General features: G+C 42.3%; 1 protein-coding gene across 1 annotated transcript; it reads right to left on the reverse strand.

Moving 5' to 3' along the window:
* Positions 1 to 1,202: 1,202 nt before the first annotated feature.
* On the reverse strand, positions 1,203 to 20,343 carry hsd17b3 (hydroxysteroid (17-beta) dehydrogenase 3). Its single transcript, XM_015972856.3, has 11 exons — positions 20,062 to 20,343; positions 13,521 to 13,567; positions 13,300 to 13,375; positions 13,111 to 13,218; positions 12,921 to 12,988; positions 8,331 to 8,375; positions 8,061 to 8,095; positions 7,871 to 7,952; positions 7,730 to 7,795; positions 2,962 to 3,111; positions 1,203 to 1,489 (listed from the first exon to the last, which is right to left on the reverse strand). The coding sequence occupies exons 1-11, from the start codon at positions 20,210 to 20,212 to the stop codon at positions 1,346 to 1,348; spliced, it is 972 nt and encodes a 323-aa protein (XP_015828342.1). The 5' UTR covers positions 20,213 to 20,343; the 3' UTR covers positions 1,203 to 1,345.
* Positions 20,344 to 22,028: the final 1,685 nt, after the last annotated feature.

The raw sequence follows: 22,028 nt of genomic DNA on the forward strand, positions 1-22,028 counted from the left end.
GTCCAACAATTGCACAAATAATATCCATAAAAGAATACACAAACGCTACAACTACTGGTCTAAGTTGAGAGATTGAAAATGACCGAACAGTTTTCAGGCTGAGGCCTTTCCCCGGAGCTAGCTCTGTGGTCACGTGGGTCTGATGCTCATTAACTATACAGAATTTTAGGCTTTTGATACACTTAAACAGAAGAGTGAGAAAAAAATTCACCCCCCTCAGAGTTGAGTGTAAACTAGATAATTTAAACCAAAAACATGATTTGGTACCAGGCTGTAAACATGTTTATTTCTGCTGTGAAATTGATATTTTTAACATGGGAGTCAAAGAGGATTTACTCGCTTCTGACACCAGCCCCCAGCGGATGAGGGTGGAACTGCAATTTATTTCACTTCCGCATTGGCCTCAATTTCTGTCCCGCATTGTGGGGGCTTGACTGCAAGCCATGATCATCACAATTATAACAGATAAAGGCTTGAAACTTCTGGCTTTGCTTGGCATGAGTTTATCTGATATATTAGTTTCACCCTTTAAGTTGAATTTCTGAAATAAATAAACTTTTACCAAATATTCAAATTTTTCAAGTTTCACCTGTACGTATACGGTGTTCGTATTAGGACGTCTACCACCGTCGGCCATGAGGTCAAACTGCCTCTGGCATCTGTGCCACCAACAGAATGTTCTCCTGAATCTGTTTTATCTGGCAAAGTTTTTCCTGAGTCAATGTAGTAATTTTCTAAGTGATGTCCTACACCGTACATGTATATCTGAACTGTTTCTATATTTGTGGAAGAATCATTAATATCCACATTCAAAATAAAAGAGTTTGTATCCTAGGAAATAACATTGAACATAAAATTTGGTTCAGTTTCACCAAGATTTACATAATTCCTTCTAAAGTTAAAAAGACCTTCCTTCATATAATCTTCCTTCTAGTGCAAACCTTGCACTTTATCATTTAGCATAAATAAGCTTTAAAATGTTTAATTCTTGTGGTAGAATAAAATAAAGCACGTATGACTGCAAGTTGGAATAACGATCTATTAGTATTATTAGCATCAGAAATTTCAGTCACAAATTTCCGTAAAATCAGAGGAGAAAACAGCTAAAACTAGCTTTCTTATTGTGGCTACGAAGAGAAATCGTTTCTGTTTTATTTTGGTAAAAGAGCCACTGCATGTGGCCTCAGTGCTGCAGCTGCAGACCCCTAAACCCTGTTTCATTCATCTCGTTTGATTGTTACCTGCATTACAGTAAAAATGGTCCACTATGATCGCACACGCTAAAAATAAACCCACAAAACAAACATTCAAAAGGTCCATAACTAACGCTGTAGTCACATCGTATTTAGTGTTTTCTGTTTTCAGACGGTGCCGTTTTTGCAGACATCAATTGCTTCTTTGTCATTTTCTTCTTGACGTAATATTGCATGTGTTGTAGCAGAAATTCAGAATGGAGGACCTTTAGGGGAATGCACTGCATCAACCAACCCTGCACCCACAACAAGAAACATTCATTAAATTCATCCATCCATTGACATTCAGCGCCGGTGTCGGTACAGGATCTGCTCAGGTGCCAGATCGGCTCGGGGTCCTTCGACTGCCGATGACGTGAAAGTACGGCAAATCCAATCGGACAAAATACACTACACATCTTTATACTGTTCTTTCACTCAGGTTTTGGAAAGAATTTAGCAGTTTCATTATTAAAATAATGTTTCTTACCACATAAATTTGTGTTTATAATGGCATTTGTAAAATAAAACACCATATTGTATTCATTTAGTAAAGAATGTGCAACTACATAAAATGAAGATCAGTCAGCGCCAAAATATTTTCTAAAATGTATTTACATAATTAGCACCTCTGTTGGTTTGTATGAATGTTGAACTCCTCTTTATATTTTGTTAGTTATGTTTTATGTTTAATATTTCAATCCATTTCATCAAAATTTGAGTTGATCAAGGTCTCCATTTATCAGTTGATGTTTTTGCTTTAACTTCACATTTTCCTTGGCAATATGAATGTATTTCCCCAAAAATGTTTTCCCATTTCAAAAATCTATTTCAGTATAATATATAATATATATAATATAAATAATCACAATTAATTTATGTTGTTCTGCCTGGGAGTATTTATTGGATACTGAAAGGCAAGTACCAACCGACATTGAACATTCAATGTTATACTCAAAGAATTCCATAACTATTTAAATACACCACCTAAGGTTGCAAATTTTCCATTCCATTCTCGCGCTGCTCTGGGTGGCTGCATGTTGGAGTAGCTCTGTTAACTACATGTAAGTTTTGCCTTTTTTGGACATTTTTTCTTCTAGCGTCTTAAGAAAAGGGACACAGCAGACTGCACTTCTTGAGGACGCTTAGGTCCTTCAATGTCTGTAGCAAGATGCTGCAGATCTTCTACGAGTCTGTTGTTGAGAGTGTAATCTCTTCAGCCATTGTCTGTTGGGGTAGTAGCATCAGAAGCAGGGACCTGAAAAGGCTCAACAGCCTAGTAAAAAAGGCTGGTTCTGTTCTGGGGACGACTGTGGAACCACTGGAGGAGATAATGCAAAGAAGGATTCTCCAGAGAATCAAAACAATGATGGACAACCCTGAGCATTCTCTTCACAAGACTGTCCGACAACGGAAGAGTGTCTTCAGTCAGAGGCTTCTTCAGTTTCACTGCAACACTGACCGCTACTGGAGATTCTTCCTGCCAACAGCCATTGTAATATACAACAACTCTTTGATGACTTGATTATTATTATTATTCTGAGCTACTACAGCAATCAATTTCCCTCTGGGATTAATAAAGTATTTTTGAATTGAATTGAATTGAATTGAATTTGAAATTTCCAATTTATTTGTATACAATTAAAAGCATTAAAAAAATCAATGACTGAAAAAAAGTCGATCTGGCACCCGAGCAGATCCTGTACCGACACCGACATCAAAATCTTACCAGAGCTGTGTGGCAGATGCTGCCGTGTGTTTTGTCTCCAGCTCTCAGGTACTGCATGGAGGTTTTAACAAAGTCTTCTGGGGACAGAGTCACCATATTGGTTTTCTGGTAACCCGCCATGCGCGTGGAGACCCCAAATGGAACCACGGCCTGAGAAAAAATCAATAAAACCAGGAGCTTTTACAACATCTGAAGAACTAACCTCTTCCTATTTCACTCCTAAGAGAAGTTTAGTCTGTTACCATATTCCCCAGAGTTAGATGTGCGGGAGGAAGCTTTTCCTATTGTCAGTCTCCTAATCTGGCAGCATTCCGTTAGCTTTAGCTCAGCATAAACAATGTAAGTGAATGGTAGCAGCTAGCATTTTGTGTGAAAAATCATTAAAATAACTCAATAATGATTATAATTTTTGACAGTTTTAGAATCCCTGCATGGCTCTACGTATGTTTCAGGATCGATTTTAAGGTTCTTTTAAGGGTTTTAAGTGTCTTAATGGTCTTGGGCCTTCTTATCTCTCAGAGTTGCTTTTATCATATGAACCCTCATGGCCTCTGCGCTCCTCTGGCAGGCGTCTCCTGATTATCCTTAAAGTCAGGACACATACTCAGGGCAAGGCGTCCTTCCAGTATTACAGCCCTCGCCTCTGGAACGAGCTGCCAGACAACCTCAGGGCCACAGGCCAAGCACAAGACCCACCTATTTCGGTTAGCTTTTAACTAATAATTTATTATGGTTTAATTACTCATTTTACATGATTATATTTTAGCATTGTTTTATTATTTAACCCTCCCACTGTCTTTATGGGTGACCCCGTGAGGAACGTTGACCATTGAGCAGGATTGATGGTTTGTACCTTGAGGTCCACGTGGCAGGGGTGAGGTGGTGCTCACTCCTCACCCCTGCCATGTGGACCCTGCTCAATGGTCAACTTTCCTTGCGGGGTCACACCCAGTGCTGGACTGACCATAGGGCATAGCGGGCAACTGCCCGCTGGGCCGACCCTTTCATCTTTTATGGGCCGGTGTCTGTTTATTTATTTATTTATTTTTTTCCTGGCCTCTAGTTGTTGCGGACAACTTGTCCGCGCCGCCCCACGCGACGCCTCGTAAAAGTTGGTGGATTGGCCAATTGGTAATAATACACTCTGGGCTGGACCAATAGCCAGAGGTCTGATGCACCCGCCAGTTGTTTGTGAATCTCAGTAAACAGACAGACGAGCTTAACCTAATGGAGAACAAAAAACGGAAAGGAGAAGCGGAGAAAATTCGACTAAAAAAGAAACTGGCCCTTCAGGCTGATGCTGGCACATGTGTTAAAATCTCACAGTTGTTTGGTAGTGAAGGTTCAAGTAAAATCAATTTAGGAAGTGATGGAGCCTCAGCCCAGCGACAGGTTGGAGAAGAAAAGAGGGAGGAGGAGGAGAAACCCGAGCCGGTGTTGTGCCATAAATTGACTCGCTGCCAAAAAATGATTAGCCACCGCGGGATCGCGCACGGTTAGGTAATTGCATTTCTAGACAAAATTCCCCAGGATTTCGCCCTAAAACACAGCATATCTAGCAATATGGACATTCAGAAAGCAAAGATAACCTCTTCCGGTACTTAAACAGATGTTTATCGCGGATATTAGTGTGGCAGTGTTTGTGGCACCCTGCGCGGGAGCACGAGGACGTGCTTGTGGAAAGAAGGAGGAAGATGTGGCAGTGTGAGCATCCACAATATCCCGGTACATTATGCGCCCTGGCTGCTTGACCAAGGAGATGTCCCTTTGGCTGACTGGTTAAAGCGTATGGCCTTCACCCGGGAGTCTGGGGATCGAATCCCGCCCAGACACTCCTTTCTGCACCTTGCTACATTAGTTTTTCCAGTTCGGAAGTTGTTTTAAGTGTTGCTATTTGTCTTAAACGTTCACAATGAGGATATATTAATCCTTTTTGCAATATTTGCAATTGAAAGATGGTTTGTGCCACAAACTTTGTGGTAAGAACTGGCTTTCTTTATGTTACAGCCATGATACTAAATAAATAAACAATGTAAAATGGCACCCTGTATTGAATGTAAACGTTGTATAAATGGAAATAAACAATTCTCCAGCGATTTAATTTTTTCCCCTTCCTTTCTTTAGTCCACTTGACATGGAGCCACAGTTAACTAGTTTGGGGCACATTTTTACTTGAAAAAAAGTATTTAAAATGATCAAGCTTTGGCTTTACAATGACACTGTGTAGGTTGCTATTCATTACGTTGCTCTATTTAAAAGTAACAAGATAAAAGCACTTCAGCACATAAAATTAAGATTGTCACTTGCCAAATAGACGACACCCTCCCGTTTACCTATAAGAAATGCCTCAAAATATCTTTAAATTCTTTATTGATGATTTAATTGTAGACAACTAAAATGGCATTTTACTTGCCAAAAAGTGATTGAATCGCTAAGATTTTCATGGAGGCTAAAATTGACCAAATAAGGGTTTTATGTATTATCTGTTGACGTTACTGTACTCATACTGCCTATTGTGTCATCAAAAACACCCCAAAAATGGCAACAAAAAAAAAAAAAAAGAAGATAATTTCCCTCGCCAAAAATTGATTACAGTGTCCTGGTCACCTGTAAAGGGTTACATTTACCTAAATATTACTTTATTTATTATCTCTTGATGTTATTAGTGCCATCACAGGATGCCGGTGTCTTTCACATTCATAAACACCTCAAAAATGGCAACAAATGATCATTTCCCTTGCCAAAAATTGATTACAGTGTCCTGGTCACGTGTAAAGGGTTAAATTGACCTAAATATTACCTTATTTATTATCTCTTGATGTTATTAGTGCCATCACAGGATGCTGGGTGTCTTTCACATTCATAAACACTTCAAAAATGGCAACAAATGATCATTTCCCTTGCCAAAAATTGATTACAGTGTCCTGGTCACGTGTAAAGGGTTAAATTGACCTAAATATTACCTTATTTATTATCTCTTGATGTTATTAGTGCCATCACAGGATGCCGGTGTCTTTCACATTCATAAACACCTCAAAAATGGCAACAAATGATCATTTCCCTTGCCAAAAATTGATTACAGTGTCCTGGTCACGTGTAAAGGGTTAAATTGACCTAAATATTACCTTATTTATTATCTCTTGATGTTATTAGTGCCATCACAGGATGCTGGGTGTCTTTCACATTCATAAACACTTCAAAAATGGCAACAAATGATCATTTCCCTTGCCAAAAATTGATTACAGTGTCCTGGTCACGTGTAAAGGGTTAAATTGACCTAAATATTACCTTATTTATTATCTCTTGATGTTATTAGTGCCATCACAGGATGCTGGGTGTCTTCCACATTCATAAACACAGAGTCCTGGTCACCCATAAAGGCTTAAATTGGCATAAATATTACTTCATTTATTATGATGCTGGGTGTGTTCCACAATCATATTCGAATAAACGTGAAAATATTCTGTCCGAATATCTGTTTCTTGTTATAAATATAACAGCTAGAAGGATTTACAGTTAAAATAGGAGAAACACGTGACTCCCCAGGAAGGGTCGTAACACCACTTGCCTCATGCACATAAGTGAACAAAACAAAGCAGCATGGAGACACTCCGTCTCCAACCACCTCTCAGGCAGCAGCCTGCACTCCCAAGTTCTACACGTCACCAGAACATAACCAACCGCAACACAATAAAAGCAGTGTTATACAAAATGGAAGGCCTGTAGTGTTTATTCTCTTACAGTAACAACTTATCAATTTTTTGGAGGAATTTATTTGAGAATTTTTTGGTTTTTATTAATTGTGCAATAGAAAAGTAATCGCTAAATTAATCATCTAAATAGTCATTAGAATAGTCGACTATTCGATAAAATAATCGTCAGAATAATCATTTTAAAAATAATCAATTACCCCCAACCCTACTTTTTAGAATACCAGGATAGGAAGGATGGTGTAGGTTTACGTTTATTAGATTGATACATAAATACTACCAATAAGAAAGTGTACGTTGGTGTGTGTCAGAAACAGCATAAGGCTTAATGTCTTTTCCAAAAAAAACAGGTGATGGGCCGGTCTCCAGTCAAAATGCCCGGGCTGAATTTTTGTCCCAGTCCAGCCCTGGTCACACCCATTAGGACAGTGGGAGGGTTAATAATTGTCATGGTCTGCGTCTTTCCCCATGTGTCTCCTGATGTTCTCCATCCCTCTCTAGATTCCCCTTTTGTGTTTCATAGCGCCCTCATGTGTCCTTTGTCTGCATCTCATTTATGTGTCTTCTGTTTGTAGCCCTTCAGGTCATCCCCAGCCCCTCCAGTTGTAGCTCCAGCCTCTTTGTCCCCAGCTCGGTGTGTGTGTGTGTGTGTCATTCCCCAGCTCAGTGTATGTATGTGAGTGTATGTGTGTGTTAGTGTGTGTGTGTGTGTGTGTGTGTGTGTGTGTGTGTGTGTGTGTGTGTGTGTGTGTGTGTGTGTCAATGCTTTTAAACTGTCATGGGAATTTAGGGTCATTTTAATTCTGTAAAGTACTTTGAGTTGCACTTTTGCTTGAAAAGTGCTTCATAAAGAAAATCTGATTGATGATTGATTGATTGATTGATTGATTGATTGATTCATCACATTGAATGCTTGCTGTTACCATTCACTAACATTGTTTATTCTAAGCTAAAGCAAATGGAATACTCTCAGAATGACTGGGATGGTTACAAAATGCTTTTTTCCCACTAAATTTCACTTAGGAGTGGAATGTCCTTTTAAAGCAAAGTCAGATTACCTGTATAATGATCCCTTTTGATTCATATTCCGCTTGCAAACATCGAGAAAATCTCTCCACAAATACCTACAAATGCACAAGATAAAAATATAACATTTATCTAAAAAAAGAGGAGAGAGGATTATCTGGTGCAGGATTTACCTTTGACGCAGCATAAAGAGTGTACAAAGGGAACGGGAAAGTAGAGATCCCTGATGAAATGTTGACAATCAGCCCTTTTCTCCTACAGAGACCGAAAAAGAAATCAGCTCCTGCAAACTCATAGAGACTCAGTATGTGGAGTCAACTGTTTTAAACATTACATCTAATGAAGAAAACATTGGTAGGAAACCTTTTTTCCATATCTGGAAGGACTACTTTGCACATCTGCAGATAAATAAAAGATAATATAAGATTTAGGTGAAATTGTTGACAGAATTAAAACACCTCACTTCATTATTATCAACTTTGAAATAACACCATTTATGTTTTTGACAGATGCTTTAATCTAAAGGGATTTACAATACACATGGTCTAGGGAGATGTAAATTATAGAAATGAGGGAAATTAGCTGATACTCCTTTATTTTACAGAAAAGTGTGATAATTATTTCAAACCTTACCTTCATCATCGTTTTCACATTGCAGTTTATCACCATTGTTATAGTCTGAAATGACAAAAAAGGCATCTAATTAATTTTCTATTTACTGACACATATGAGGAGGTAATAAATGATAAATGACCCACATTAGAGTCAGAGGACTCCAAAGCGCTTTACACTACAGTGTATCATTCATCCATTCACACACACATTCACATGCTGAAGGTGTAGCCACAGCTGTCCTGGGACTCACTGATCATCTGATAATATAAAATCTAATATGTTTAAGAGAGGATGTGTAGCGTTTTGTAAGGGTGACACTGATATTAGCAAATGATAAAACAAATGGAGGGGGAGGATTCCTGAAAGAACAGAACTGGGCGATTCATGGACGGTGTGTGGGCGATGCGTGGGCAATTTGTGGACGATATGTGGGTGATTCATGGACGATGTGTGGGCGATTCATGGACGGTGTGTGGGCGATGCGTGGGCAATTTGTGGACGATATGTGGGTGATTCATGGACGATGTGTGGGTGATTCATGGATGGTGTGTGGGTGATTCATGGACGGTGTGTGGGTGATTCATGGATGGTGTGTGGGTGATTCATGGATGGTGTGTGGGTGATTCATGGACGGTGTGTGGGTGATTCATGGATGGTGTGTGGGTGATTCATGGATGGTGTGTGGGTGATGCGTGGGCAATTTGTGGACGATATGTGGGTGATTCATGGACGGTGTGTGGGTGATTCATGGACGGTGTGTGGGTGATTCATGGATGGTGTGTGGGTGATTCATGGACGGTGTGTGGGTGATTCATGGATGGTGTGTGGGTGATTCATGGATGATATGTGGGTGATTCATGGACGGTGTGTGGGTGATTCATGGACGGTGTGTGGGTGATTCATGGATGGTGTGTGGGTGATTCATGGACGGTGTGTGGGTGATTCATGGATGGTGTGTGGGCGATGCGTGGGCAATTCATGGACGTGTGTGGGCGATTCATGGATGGTGTGTGGGCGATGCGTGGGCGATTCATGGACGGTGTGTGGGCGATGCGTGGGCGATTCATGGGTGATTCATGGACGGTGTGTGGGCGATGCGTGGGCAATTTGTGGACGATATGTGGGTGATTCATGGACAGTGTGTGGGTGATTCATGGATGGTGTGTGGGCGATGCGTGGGGAATTCATGGACGGTGTGTGGGTGATTCATGGACGGTGTGTGGGCGATGCGTGGGCAATTTGTGGACGATATGTGGGTGATTCATGGGCGATGCGTGGGCGATTCATGGACGGTGTGTGGGTGATTCATGGATGGTGTGTGGGCGATTCATGGACGGTGTGTGGGCGGTGTGTGGGCGATCCATGGACGGTGTGTGTGTGATTCATGGACGGTGTGTGTGTGATCCATGGACGGTGTGTGTGTGTGATTCATGGACGGTGTGTGGGCGATGCGTGGGCAATTCATGGACGGTGTGTGGGTGATTCATGGACGGTGTGTGGGCGATGCGTGGATGGTGTGTGGGCGATGCGTGGGCAATTCATGGACGGTGTGTGGGCGATTCATGGATGGTGTGTGGGCGATGCGTGGATGGTGTGTGGGCGATGCGTGGGCAATTCATGGACGGTGTGTGGGTGATTCATGGACGGTGTGTGGGCGATGCGTGGGCGATTCATGGGTGATTCATGGACGGTGTGTGGGCGATGCGTGGGCAATTCATGGACGGTGTGTGGGCGATTCATGGATGGTGTGTGGGCGATGCGTGGGCGATTCATGGGTGATTCATGGACGGTGTGTGGGCGATGCGTGGGCAATTTGTGGACGATATGTGGGTGATTCATGGACAGTGTGTGGGTGATTCATGGATGGTGTGTGGGTGATTCATGGATGGTGTGTGGGCGATGCGTGGGCAATTCATGGACGGTGTGTGGGTGATTCATGGACGGTGTGTGGGCGATGCGTGGGCAATTTGTGGACGATATGTGGGTGATTCATGGACGGTGTGTGGGCGATGCGTGGGCAATTCATGGACGTTGTGTAGGTGATTCATGGGCGATGCGTGGGCGATTCATGGACGGTGTGTGGGTGATTCATGGATGGTGTGTGGGCGATTCATGGACGGTGTGTGGGTGATTCATGGGCGATGCGTGGGCGATTCATGGACGGTGTGTGGGTGATTCATGGATGGTGTGTGGGCGATTCATGGACGGTGTGTGGGCGGTGTGTGGGCGATGCATGGGCGATCCATGGACGGTGTGTGTGTGATTCATGGACGGTGTGTGGGCGATGCGTGGGCAATTCATGGACGGTGTGTGGGTGATTCATGGACGGTGTGTGGGTGATTCATGGATGGTGTGTGGGCGATGCGTGGGCAATTCATGGACGGTGTGTGGGTGATTCATGGACGGTGTGTGGGCGATGCGTGGGCAATTTGTGGACGATATGTGGGTGATTCATGGACGGTGTGTGGGTGATTCATGGATGGTGTGTGGGCGATGCGTGGGCAATTCATGGACGGTGTGTGGGTGATTCATGGACGGTGTGTGGGTGATTCATGGGCGATGCGTGGGCGATTCATGGACGGTGTGTGGGTGATTCATGGACGGTGTGTGGGTGATTCATGGACGGTGTGTGGGTGATTCATGGATGGTGTGTGGGCGATTCATGGACGGTGTGTGGGCGATGCGTGGGCAATTCATGGACGGTGTGTGGGTGATTCATGGACGGTGTGTGGGCGATGCGTGGGCAATTTGTGGACGATATGTGGGTGATTCATGGACGGTGTGTGGGTGATTCATGGATGGTGTGTGGGCGATGCGTGGGCAATTCATGGACGGTGTGTGGGTGATTCATGGACGGTGTGTGGGTGATTCATGGGCGATGCGTGGGCGATTCATGGACGGTGTGTGGGTGATTCATGGACGGTGTGTGGGTGATTCATGGATGGTGTGTGGGCGATTCATGGACGGTGTGTGGGCGATGCGTGGGCAATTCATGGACGGTGTGTGGGTGATTCATGGACGGTGTGTGGGTGATTCATGGGCGATGCGTGGGCGATTCATGGACGGTGTGTGGGTGATTCATGGACGGTGTGTGGGTGATTCATGGACGGTGTGTGGGTGATTCATGGATGGTGTGTGGGTGATTCATGGACGGTGTGTGGGCGATGCGTGGGCAATTTGTGGACGATATGTGGGTGATTCATGGACGGTGTGTGGGTGATTCATGGATGGTGTGTGGGCGATGCGTGGGCAATTCATGGACGGTGTGTGGGTGATTCATGGACGGTGTGTGGGTGATTCATGGGCGATGCGTGGGCGATTCATGGACGGTGTGTGGGTGATTCATGGACGGTGTGTGGGTGATTCATGGACGGTGTGTGGGTGATTCATGGATGGTGTGTGGGCGATTCATGGACGGTGTGTGGGCGATGCGTGGGCAATTCATGGACGATATGTGGGCAATTCATGGGCGATGGGTGGGCAATTCATGGACGGTGTGTGGGCTGTGGTGGCCATTTCAGTAAAGTAGCATAAATCTGTTAGTTATAAATTTCTTTTAGAATTTCTTATCATTCCTTTTATAATAAGTTAAGTTTGAAATTTAAATGTGTTAATTTTAAATTTTTTGGTAAATTGATGTAGCTGTGAACTTTTTGGACACACCTTAGTCATTAATCTGATTAGTAGCACATGGGGAGGCGTGTGGAAAACGTTTGTTTGCCAAGTGTCGGGGGAGATGGGAGGATTTGGTTAAATGATTTTTTTGACCATTTTTTAGACCTGATAATTTAATTTAAGGTTAATTTTCGTTGGATGAAAAGTAGAACATTTTGAACTTTTTTTTTTTTGGAAGAATAAACCATTTATAAAATTTGCATGAAATCAAGTCTAAAAGTGCGTGCTTAAAGGAAATCACCCGTTCTCACCAACGGCCTTTAGTTGGAGATCGTTTTTTTGAAGTTTAAAGGCCGTGACATGGGCGATGCCTGGGCGATTCATGGATGATATGTGGGCGATACATGGGTGGTGCGTGGGCGATTCATGGATGGTGAGTGGGCGGTGCGTGGGCGATGCATGGGCGGTGCACCTGTGCTGCTACTACTCTTTGCTGTGATTGCATGTAGAGGTAGCAATTGCATTCATTTTGAAGGACCTCAGGCCAGTGCCGCCGTGACAACACATGCTGATATGTATGAGCATTGACGAGGAGGCCATGTCCATCTCCCAATACCCGTACGCTAGTACGTTCTTGCGTCAGGAAACACAAAATCTTTATACAGATGAAAAAAATAAAATAAAACCAAAGCTTTAAGTATTTTTGGATTTGTAGATCAGGGCTGGACACCAGTGTTGGCTGGAACTTATATTTTATGTTTTATGTAAATTCAGCAAAGGGGAGCATTCATTTGAACAGAAACCCAAATGAACGCTGCTTCATCAGTTATTTGATTATTTGTTTAAATGTACAAATAGTGTGAAACTCTTAAGCTAAACAAATTCCCTGGATGATTTAGATCAGGGTTTCTTGTGTGCAACAGAGCTTTCCAAGAGTCTTAAATCAAACAGAGAAACGTTCACATGAACAAGTTAAACTAAAGTAATACCGACCTTTTCCAGCTTCTCTGTGTCAAGGAATTTACAAGGGATGATAGAGGGCAGCACGCCTACATTGTTTACTGAAAAAAGAAGAGATGTTCTTCATAAAACACATTATTTGCACACATTCTGCTTTCCTATGTAATTAGATTTCCAGGTTTCGTCGTAAAATGTAAAAAAGTGAAAGAAGTTCAAGTCTGACCCAAAACCCCGATGTTGAGGTCCATTAGCTGCTCTTCAATCTCCCTAAAGGTGTTGTCACAACTGAAGTCTGCCACTATCACTTTTACCTTCTGCCCTGTGGCTTCACCTGTGTAAATAAAACTAATATTGGGCATCCTTACAATATTTTATATCTGGAGATGTTGCACGGCTTCAAACATTTCCGTACCTATTTCTTTGGCCAGGAGGTCCAGTGTTGCTTTGGTTCGACTCATGATGACGACGTTCATTCCTCTCTCTGCAAGCTAAAAGAGAATAGTGGAGAGGACTTTGAAAAGCCTGTGCAGGGAAACATTTGTAGTCTGGCTTTGAATAAAAGGATCAAACATAATTAATATGCATTAATAGTCCAGTTTCATATGAAAAACACAAAAACAATTATTCACTTACTGCAAATGCGTAAGCTCTCCCTATGCCCTCTGAAGCGCCTGTCACCACTAAAATGAAAAAAGAAAAACGTAGTTTTTAAAGAATTTACTGCACTTTTCCTCGTTAAACACTAGGGGCGCTGTTTCCCACCGCTGTACACAAGCTGACAACTCACAGGCCCTGCATGTTTGACTACAACCCATTCTGTTCTTACAAGCTGTGCTAAAACAGCATGTTCCTCCGATATGATAAATATTTACAGAGAACAGACAGAAACAGCTCGTTTCAAAGAGCTGCGCTCCTATTTCTTTCTGACTTATGGCAAACCTGAAAGAAACAGTACAGAACAAAATAAAAAAATATTGATTACTGTGTGTTAGTTTGTTTGTTTTTTTTGTCTAAAATGTTGGTCAGCGAAAAAGAAAAGCTGAGCCTTCTTTATTTTTCCAGCTGCACAAACTGAAGCCTCCTTGAAATATGCACCCAACTCCTTCATTTCTCTCTGGATTAGGTTATATGACGCAACTCCATGAGTTTCAAGGCTACATTTATGATCATCAAACTTTAAATCGATTACTTTTCTACCTCTGGAAGCGATGCTTTTTCATTCACAAATTCATCTTTTATTGCTTGGAGACTTTGGAGCAAATTTCAAGGATGTTCAAAGTAGAAAGCTCAAAAACGTGTCCATTCTATCTCAACATGTGGACAAAGGATACTTAACAGATAGTTCTGGTCAAAAACAATAAGAAGCTTCCCTACCCCCTGGTCACATTTCCCCCTACCAGAAATTTCCTAGCACTCCCACAGTGAAAACACAGCTATTGTGAACCTTTGTGACAACAATTTTCCAGGGATGGCTGTGCCCCCCCCACACACACACACAAACCTCTTGGATGCCCCAATAGCAGATCTCTATTTAGCCTAGCATTAAATATGTTTACAGCATCGTTGAGTTTTTATCCTTATATATGTAACAGTTAAAGGGAGACTTTTTGCAGTTTCGGCTTTTAGCACCCCCTAGTGTCCATTAGTAAAGTCAAAATTGAAACTCTTCTCTTCGCTGTGCGTTTTTCTTTTTAATACCTTAATCTAACAGCTGAAGTGTCTCCTCAGCCTTCCTTTGTGTCTACAGGAGCGGTTCATCACAAAATTAAACATCAGCTGTGTGCATGATCTAAAAAACATGTAGGAAATGTGCTGGAAGCAGACTGCAGCGCCAAGTATGTCAGCTCCACTTTACTAACAGGAAGTGACAAGTGCAGTATTCTGGCCACGGAGGGCGGTGGGGTCCGCGTGACATTTCATTAACTCTGTGAAGTGTCATTTTAGCACATACTGGCTCAAGAAAATGATTTATAAATATGAAAAAGTTGCAAAGGATGCCTTTAATATTGATGTGGTTCTCAACACTTCGGGTCAGTACTGTAATATGTTTGGGTTGGTTTTTGAGTTGCATGCTGATGCTGATGACAGCGCAACATTTCGGACTGCGAGGTTGATCACAGCTCACTCTTTTTTTTTTTAGATAAATATCTGGAAACACACATCTACCACATTTCCCTTAGAGGTTCTCAAGTAACCGGGAGGAGATGACGACGAAAGGGAAAAGAACAATAACAATCTCCTCTGTTTGACAGTTTAATCTGTTTTGCTTTTGGGGTTTGGTTTCTGTCAAAATGTCATTAGTAGTAATAATAAAAAATAAATCGATGCTAGAGGTGAGAAATATTTAGTGGATTAGAGACATAACTGAGCGTCTGTTTCTCCGTAGCATGTTGTTGGTTAATTGGTTTCAGGGTTTCCAAAAATCAAACAAACAAAGTCTATAAGTCATGTTATTATGAATCAGTGACCCTACCACATACTGTAATGTGATCCTTTGAGATAAGGGTTATCATATTTTTATTGCTTCCTGTTTTAATCTAATGCAAAGCAGCGGCGTGTCATGGTCTGCGTCTGCCCCTTCCTTCATGTGCCTCCTCGTGTTTCTCCATCCTCTCTAGATTCCCTTCTGTGTCCTAGCGCCCTCATGTGTCTTCTGGTTTTCCCCGTTTGCCCCTAGATCTCCAGCCCTCTAGGTTTCTCAAGTAATTTCCTTTAGTTACAGCCTTTCATGATTTAGCATGTATTTTCCCATCAGTGTTTATTATTTTTCTCCCCCCTCCCTTTGAATTGTAGTTATGTTTCCTGCTCTTTTGTATTAGGTTTTATTCTTAGGTCAAGTTAGTTTCTGCCCTGATTAGTCATTGCCTTCACCTGGTCCTCCTCCCACACCCCACACACCTGCAGCTCATCTCCCTCTCATCCTCCCTGTGTATTTAAGCCCTATCTTGTCTCAGTGTCTTGTCGGTCCATTGTTTGTTGTAATTCTGTCAAGTCTTCTCGTGCCTCTTGTATTTTTGGATCTCCAGATCTCTATCTGGATTTTTGGACTGTTGGCTCCCAGCCTTTTGGATTACTTTTGTTTTTTGGTTACTCCTAAAATAAAGGATTTTACTTTACATCTTCTCCAGCCTCGTGTCATCCTGGGTTTCTGCATATTTGGGTCCTAAACATCCCGAGATCGTGACACAGATCTGTTATGCAACAAAAATGAAATCATTCTTCTGTCTCCTGTAATCATGCACTCCCTCCTCTCTTGACATCCTGACAGCCATGTCTTTTGTGAAAATTAGCAAATGCGCTCATGTGTTCTGCTTTCACGGGAGCTAATCTGAGCCAGAGCCTGATTAATTCAGCTAAGACACCTGGCGTCGGACTCGATTTGGGGGTTGTTTGACTGGTGTGGGGGAAAAAAAGCTACTTATATTTATTTAATGTGTCTTATGTGTCATATTTATGTCCTGTTTTATTTCTCTAAGAACACTGTAGTCCCAGAAATCTTCCTCCAGCTCCCAGATGTTTACAATGAGTTGGTTATGCTCTCTTCCCAAACGTGCAGCTGTGGAAATTTAAAGAACCATTTAGAAAAAGATTGAGCTCAGCAGGAGCATCATAGATTCTTCGTACATCCAAATACGTAAGAGGCGGAGAATACAAGAGATTAAAATTGTGCAAGTAGTAGATGATGTCAGTGATCAGGCTGCGAGAGGACATGAGGATAATTATTGCAGTTCAATACAAAATTAAATGTTGAATTTAATTAATAATCGGTAATCAGATGGTTGTGGGATCGATCCCGGCTCCCATCAGGGAATGCTGCCGTTGTGTCCATGGGCAAATCAGGGGTTTGATTCCTGGTCGGGTCGTACCAAAGACTGAAAAAATGGGACCCAATGCCTCCCTGCTTGACAATCAGCATTAAGGGGTTGGATCGGGGGGTTAAACCACCAAATAGTTCCCGAGTGCGGCCGTGTCTGCAGCTCACCGCTCCCCCAGGGGATGGGTCAAATGCGGAGAACAAATTTCGCACACACACCTGTGTGTGTGACAACTAATGGGACTTTAACTTTAACTTTAACCCACCTTGCCCGCTGGTGGTGATTGGAGGGACCGGTGACGCCTGTGCTCTGCAGCCTTGCCTCTGTCAGTGCACCCCTGGGCAGCTGTAGCTACCTAGTAGCCAGTGTGTGAATGTGTGAAGGAATGATTGTGTTGTAATGTGTCTTGGGGGGTTCTAGTCCATTTACCATTTTTTAGCCAAGCTATGTCAACTAGTACCACTAAAACTAGTTAATTAAAGATACATGGGCAAATCTGCAAAACAGCTTATTTTTCATGCTTCTTAACAACATTCTAACAAATATTTTGGAGATTTAAAAAAACTACAAAAGAATGAAATAAGTGGTTCTCTCGCATTTGTCTAAAAATCTCAGCCAAAAACCCGGCTTGGTCCCAAACCAGCGACTGGACCATTCTGCACCACTTGTCATGCCACCGCTCCAGCTAAGCCCAGTTTTCCCAGCAACCACAACCAGCTCATCATCAACCTCATCCAAACCACCTGTCTTGCATTAACTCACCAGATCTACCTGCAACACTCTCTATACAACACCAGGACCAACACCAAGCCAGTGCCAGATTATTGAAAGCTCGCGCCAGGAAATTCTCCAGCACTCCAACCTCTGCCTGTACCATAGATGACCTCGTTTCTGTTCCTCGACCAACCCATGTGTCTGCTCCCTGCCTGGATTGTTTTCTCTGCCTCTGACCACCTGGATTCTCAACCTCGGACCATTCTTTGGATTCTGCCTCCCGCCTGCCCCTTGTAGCATTCACAGATCTCTCTGGTTTTGACCCTCGCTTGCTCCTGACCCTGCCTCAGCCTCGCCCACCTCTGGTTAACGCCTAGTTGTGTTTTCCTTTTAATAAAGACGTTAATAAGCGCCTTACTGTGTCTTGGTGTTGTCACGGGTCCTCAGGTTCTGTTCACAACACCACCGCTCTTCCGCATTTCCCTAGGCCTCCCATTCATTACGTGCTCAAGGTCAAGGTCAAGTTTATTTATTTAGCACATTTACAGTCACGCATGCAACCCTAAAGTGCTGAACAAAGGTAAAAAATAAACACAATCAAGAATATAGTGCGGTTAAAATTTGTAAAAAGTACATTTAATGCTAAAAGAGTATAAGATAAAAACGCAAGTCAAATGAAAACAGAGGTTAACTACGCAAGTCAGCGTGCATTAAAAGCCAGATCAAACAAGAATGTTTTAAGTAATGCTTTGAAATGATGTATGTTCTGTGCCGCAGAGAAAGTCCCGTCTCCCCGAGTTTCAAAACGTGTTTTTGGAACAATAAAAGAAAAAAAACCTGTGAGCTAGATCTCGTATTTCTGACGGGAGTGTAGATGGACAATCACTCACTGATGTATGGTGGAGTTAAGCCACGAGGAGATTTAAAAACAAAGAGGATGACTTTGAAATGAATCCTGCAGTACACAGGCATCCAACAAAGAGATGCTAATACTGGGGTTATATGGTCACGCTTTCTGGTGCCAGTCAGTAGGCGTCCCGCTGCATTTTGCTCACGCGTTTTGCAACAGAACACCGCTGGTGTGAAAGGTTTTTCGCTCAACATCAAAGAAGGAGAAACAGCCGAATGCTACCGCTTCAACTTCTGGGCTAATTACCAGAGTCCTAAAAGGAAAAAACACCATTTGTCATTTAAAGTTAAAGTCCCATTAGTTGTCCCACACACTGGTGTGTGTGCGAAATTTGTTCTCCGCATTTGACCATCCCCTGGGGGAGCGGTGAGCTGCAGACACGGCCGCGCTCGGGAACCATTTGGTGGTTTAACCCCCCAATCCAACCCCTTAATGCTGAGTGTCAAGCAGGGAGGCATTGGGTCCCATTTTTTCAAAGTCTTTGGTATGACCTGACCAGGAATCGAACCCTGATCTCCCAGTCTCAGGGTGGACACTCTACCACTAGGCCATTTAGCGCTCTCTCTCATTTGCTCTGGCAACATGCTTTCCTGTATCATGGGGGTGTGGCCTAGGTATGATAGCCAATGGGAGGTGTGAGAGTTTTCAGATTTGCCTTTGCAGCTTCCAGAAAATTCAACATTCCGTGTCTTAAAGTGCAGTTTTGGATATTATACAGTTTCCCCACTGATCATATGAGTAGATGAACCAAAGGCACATTCTTGATGCCTAAATAAACACAATCGGATTGCTTCTCTTTTGCAGAATGTGAAAAGTGTGTGTGAACAGAAAAATTAAAACACATCTTGGGCCCAATCATGTTATGCAAATGAGATTTTAAACTCCCAGGAGGGGAATGAATGCAGATGAATATAGTTTGTGCAGCCTAGAACACGTTGTCCCCGTGGTTCTCTTCTGTCCTGGAATGGAATGAGACTGGACTTTACAAGACAAATCAGCCCACTATTCTGTTGAGAGGTTTCCTTAAGCACTGTGGGAGACTGCATGACCCCTTCAGAGCATGCCAAAGTAAATCTCTCAATGTTTGGGAGGGTGTTCTGGGACCAGCAGCAGAATGTCAATGAAAAATGGTCTGGAGGGCGAGCCGAAGCTTGCTGTGTGCTCACGATTGACGCAAAGTTAAAGCGACATTTATGAGAAAATATCAGGTTGGGTTTGATGCACCGGCTGGAGGAGTTAATAGCTCTTGACTTGTTGTTCTAAATAGCTTTTGAACAAACCTGAAAGGCTTTGTATGTGAAATGTTGATTATATTAACGAATTTCCACCTTTTTCCAGTTTCTGATGATCTGAGTCTTCCCGAACAGAACTTCAGGCTTGGTTTTACTTGTTGGTGCGACGTAGAAATGCGTGTAAAAGTGCTCTCAGAAGGAAAGTCAGGACTTGCATTTCATAGTTAAAAAAGTACACAAGTGCAGTCCTGCACTACAGTCAGAGGTCTAAACAAGCCTGGGCTGGAAATCTTCTGATGTACACAGATGTGTTTAGTTTCTTTGCAGATCACACGTCGCTGTGCTTATTAGCACAACGTAAAACATGAGCACACAAATCACATTTCTTCACAAAAAAGTGTGAGAATTTGATCCATTATGTACATTTCAGCCCAGAGACCTGACCATCAGCTGCATCAGAGTGGCACTTTGGGTTCGACACGCAGCACAGTCACAGAGCTCACCTGCCCAGTCGCCCATGGATGTGAAGAAGGTTTCAGACAGCGGAAAGCATCGCTTTGGAAAAAGCATCCTGCTGAAGAGCAGCAGTTTCCATCCGTAGTACACACAAATAGCTGCTCCAAGGAGGATGAAAATCAGCTCCATCAAATCCATGTTTGTCTGCTTCACAAACTCAAGATTCAAGCCTCCCGGTGTCACTGCCTTTCGCTGGAGGACGCATTTAGTGGGGTGATAACTACTGACAGAAAAAGAGAGTAACTCTGACTGAGGACACTCCCATTCTCTCTCTCACTCACTCACTCACACACACACACACACACACACACACACACACACACACACACACACACACACACACACACACACACACACACACACACACACACACACACACACACACACACACACACACACCCTATTGTTTGACTTGCAGACTTACAGTCTACCTTCTATATACATATTACAAGTTTGAATGCATTCATAAAAAATGCAAGCATTTGTTAAATTGTTGAAAAATTAATCATCCATGCTTTGCAGAAAACACAAGCTGTTTGGACACTATTACATCTTCAGGTCATAGCGTCTTAAGGCTTTGAATTCCTGGAAAACGATGTCACTCCTCCTGATACGTTCAGTCAAGCATAACGGTTTGGATTAAAAGCATCGGTGAATTTTAGGTGTTTGGTTTGACCTTCATCAGGCTTGTCAGAGTAGTTTCACAAGTGTTCATCTGAAGCTGGCGTTCATTATTGGGTCTATTTGGTGCCAAGAGTGTGTTGACGTCCAAAGTTCAAACCCTTCAGACCGATTTCAACCATTCAATGACTCAAGTATCAAACATTTTAGTTCATAATTAACTTCCACCTGGCAGATCAACTGCTTGGTGGTGCGTGTTGTAGTCGTAATGATCTATTGAAGTGTTTGAAGTGAACTGAAAAATGTGAAGATGTTTGGATAAAAATGTTCGACAATGCACATTAACCCTTTGATGCATGAATTATGAAATCTTCAACCATGATTTTTTTAAAAAAAAATTTCATTCGTCTTTAGGTGTGAATGAAACAAATTTCAACAAATATTTCTTGTAAAATTTTATAATTTACAAACAATTTATTACATGTCCATCTCAGTGGACAGCGTGCTTTCTGAACATGAAATATGTTGGCTTGGCTTCCTGAAGTCCAAATGGAGGGGCTCAAATGCAATAAAGTCTTCAACAGCTGTGCTTATAGCAAAAATAAATAAATAACAATTTTAAGTACCTGTCCACTGTAGTGACCGTCATGCATCAAAGGGTTAAGCTAATATTTAATATGAATGCTATTATTTTAACTGGATTACCTTGAAATGAAATAGAACATTGCCGGCCCAAATTAACAAAAACAAATGCAAAGCGATGACATTTTTACTTTTACTTACTCTCACATTCAGTTAAGAATATTAAATACTTCTTCTTATTAAAACATGCTTTTTAACCCTTTAGGTCATAGGCCTGGAGCCTCCCAATTGGGAGCCTTTGGAGTTTCATGTCCCAAGTGTCAGTGATTGTTAGCATTCCCCGAGCACAGCTACAGCTACAACCCAAACAGTTTGGATTGTAAACAAAGCAATTTTTGGTTTGTGATAAATTAAGATAAAATAATACTTGAATGTTATTTTAGAAGAGCAGCCCTGTGTGAAAGTTCAATTCAATTCAATTTTATTTATAAAACGCCAAATCACGACAAGAGTCGTCTCAGGCACTTCACATAATAAACATTCCAATTCAGGTCAGTTCATTAAGCCAATCAGAAATAATGTTTCCTATATAAGGAACCCAACAAATTGCATCAAGGACTTTACAGCAGTCCTCATACTAAGCAAGCATATAGCGACAGTGGAGAGGAAAACTCCCTTTTAATGGGAAGAAACCTCGAGAGAATCCTGGCTCAGTATAAGCAGCCATCCTCCACGACTCACTGGGGATTGA

Source organism: Nothobranchius furzeri, chromosome 17, assembly GCF_043380555.1.
Source record: "Nothobranchius furzeri strain GRZ-AD chromosome 17, NfurGRZ-RIMD1, whole genome shotgun sequence".
NCBI lineage: Eukaryota > Metazoa > Chordata > Actinopteri > Cyprinodontiformes > Nothobranchiidae > Nothobranchius > Nothobranchius furzeri.

Coding starts and splice junctions, on each gene's coding strand:
- hsd17b3 (XM_015972856.3), bottom strand. CDS start 20,212: ATGGATTTGATGGAGCTGATTTTCATCCTCCTTGGAGCAGCTATTTGT. Junction 7,953..8,060: donor CTTCCAGATATGGAAAAAAG/GTTTCCTACCAA, acceptor CGGTCTCTGTAG/GAGAAAAGGGCTGATTGTCA. Junction 1,490..2,961: donor GCATCTGCCACACAGCTCTG/GTAAGATTTTGA, acceptor TTGTGGGTGCAG/GGTTGGTTGATGCAGTGCAT.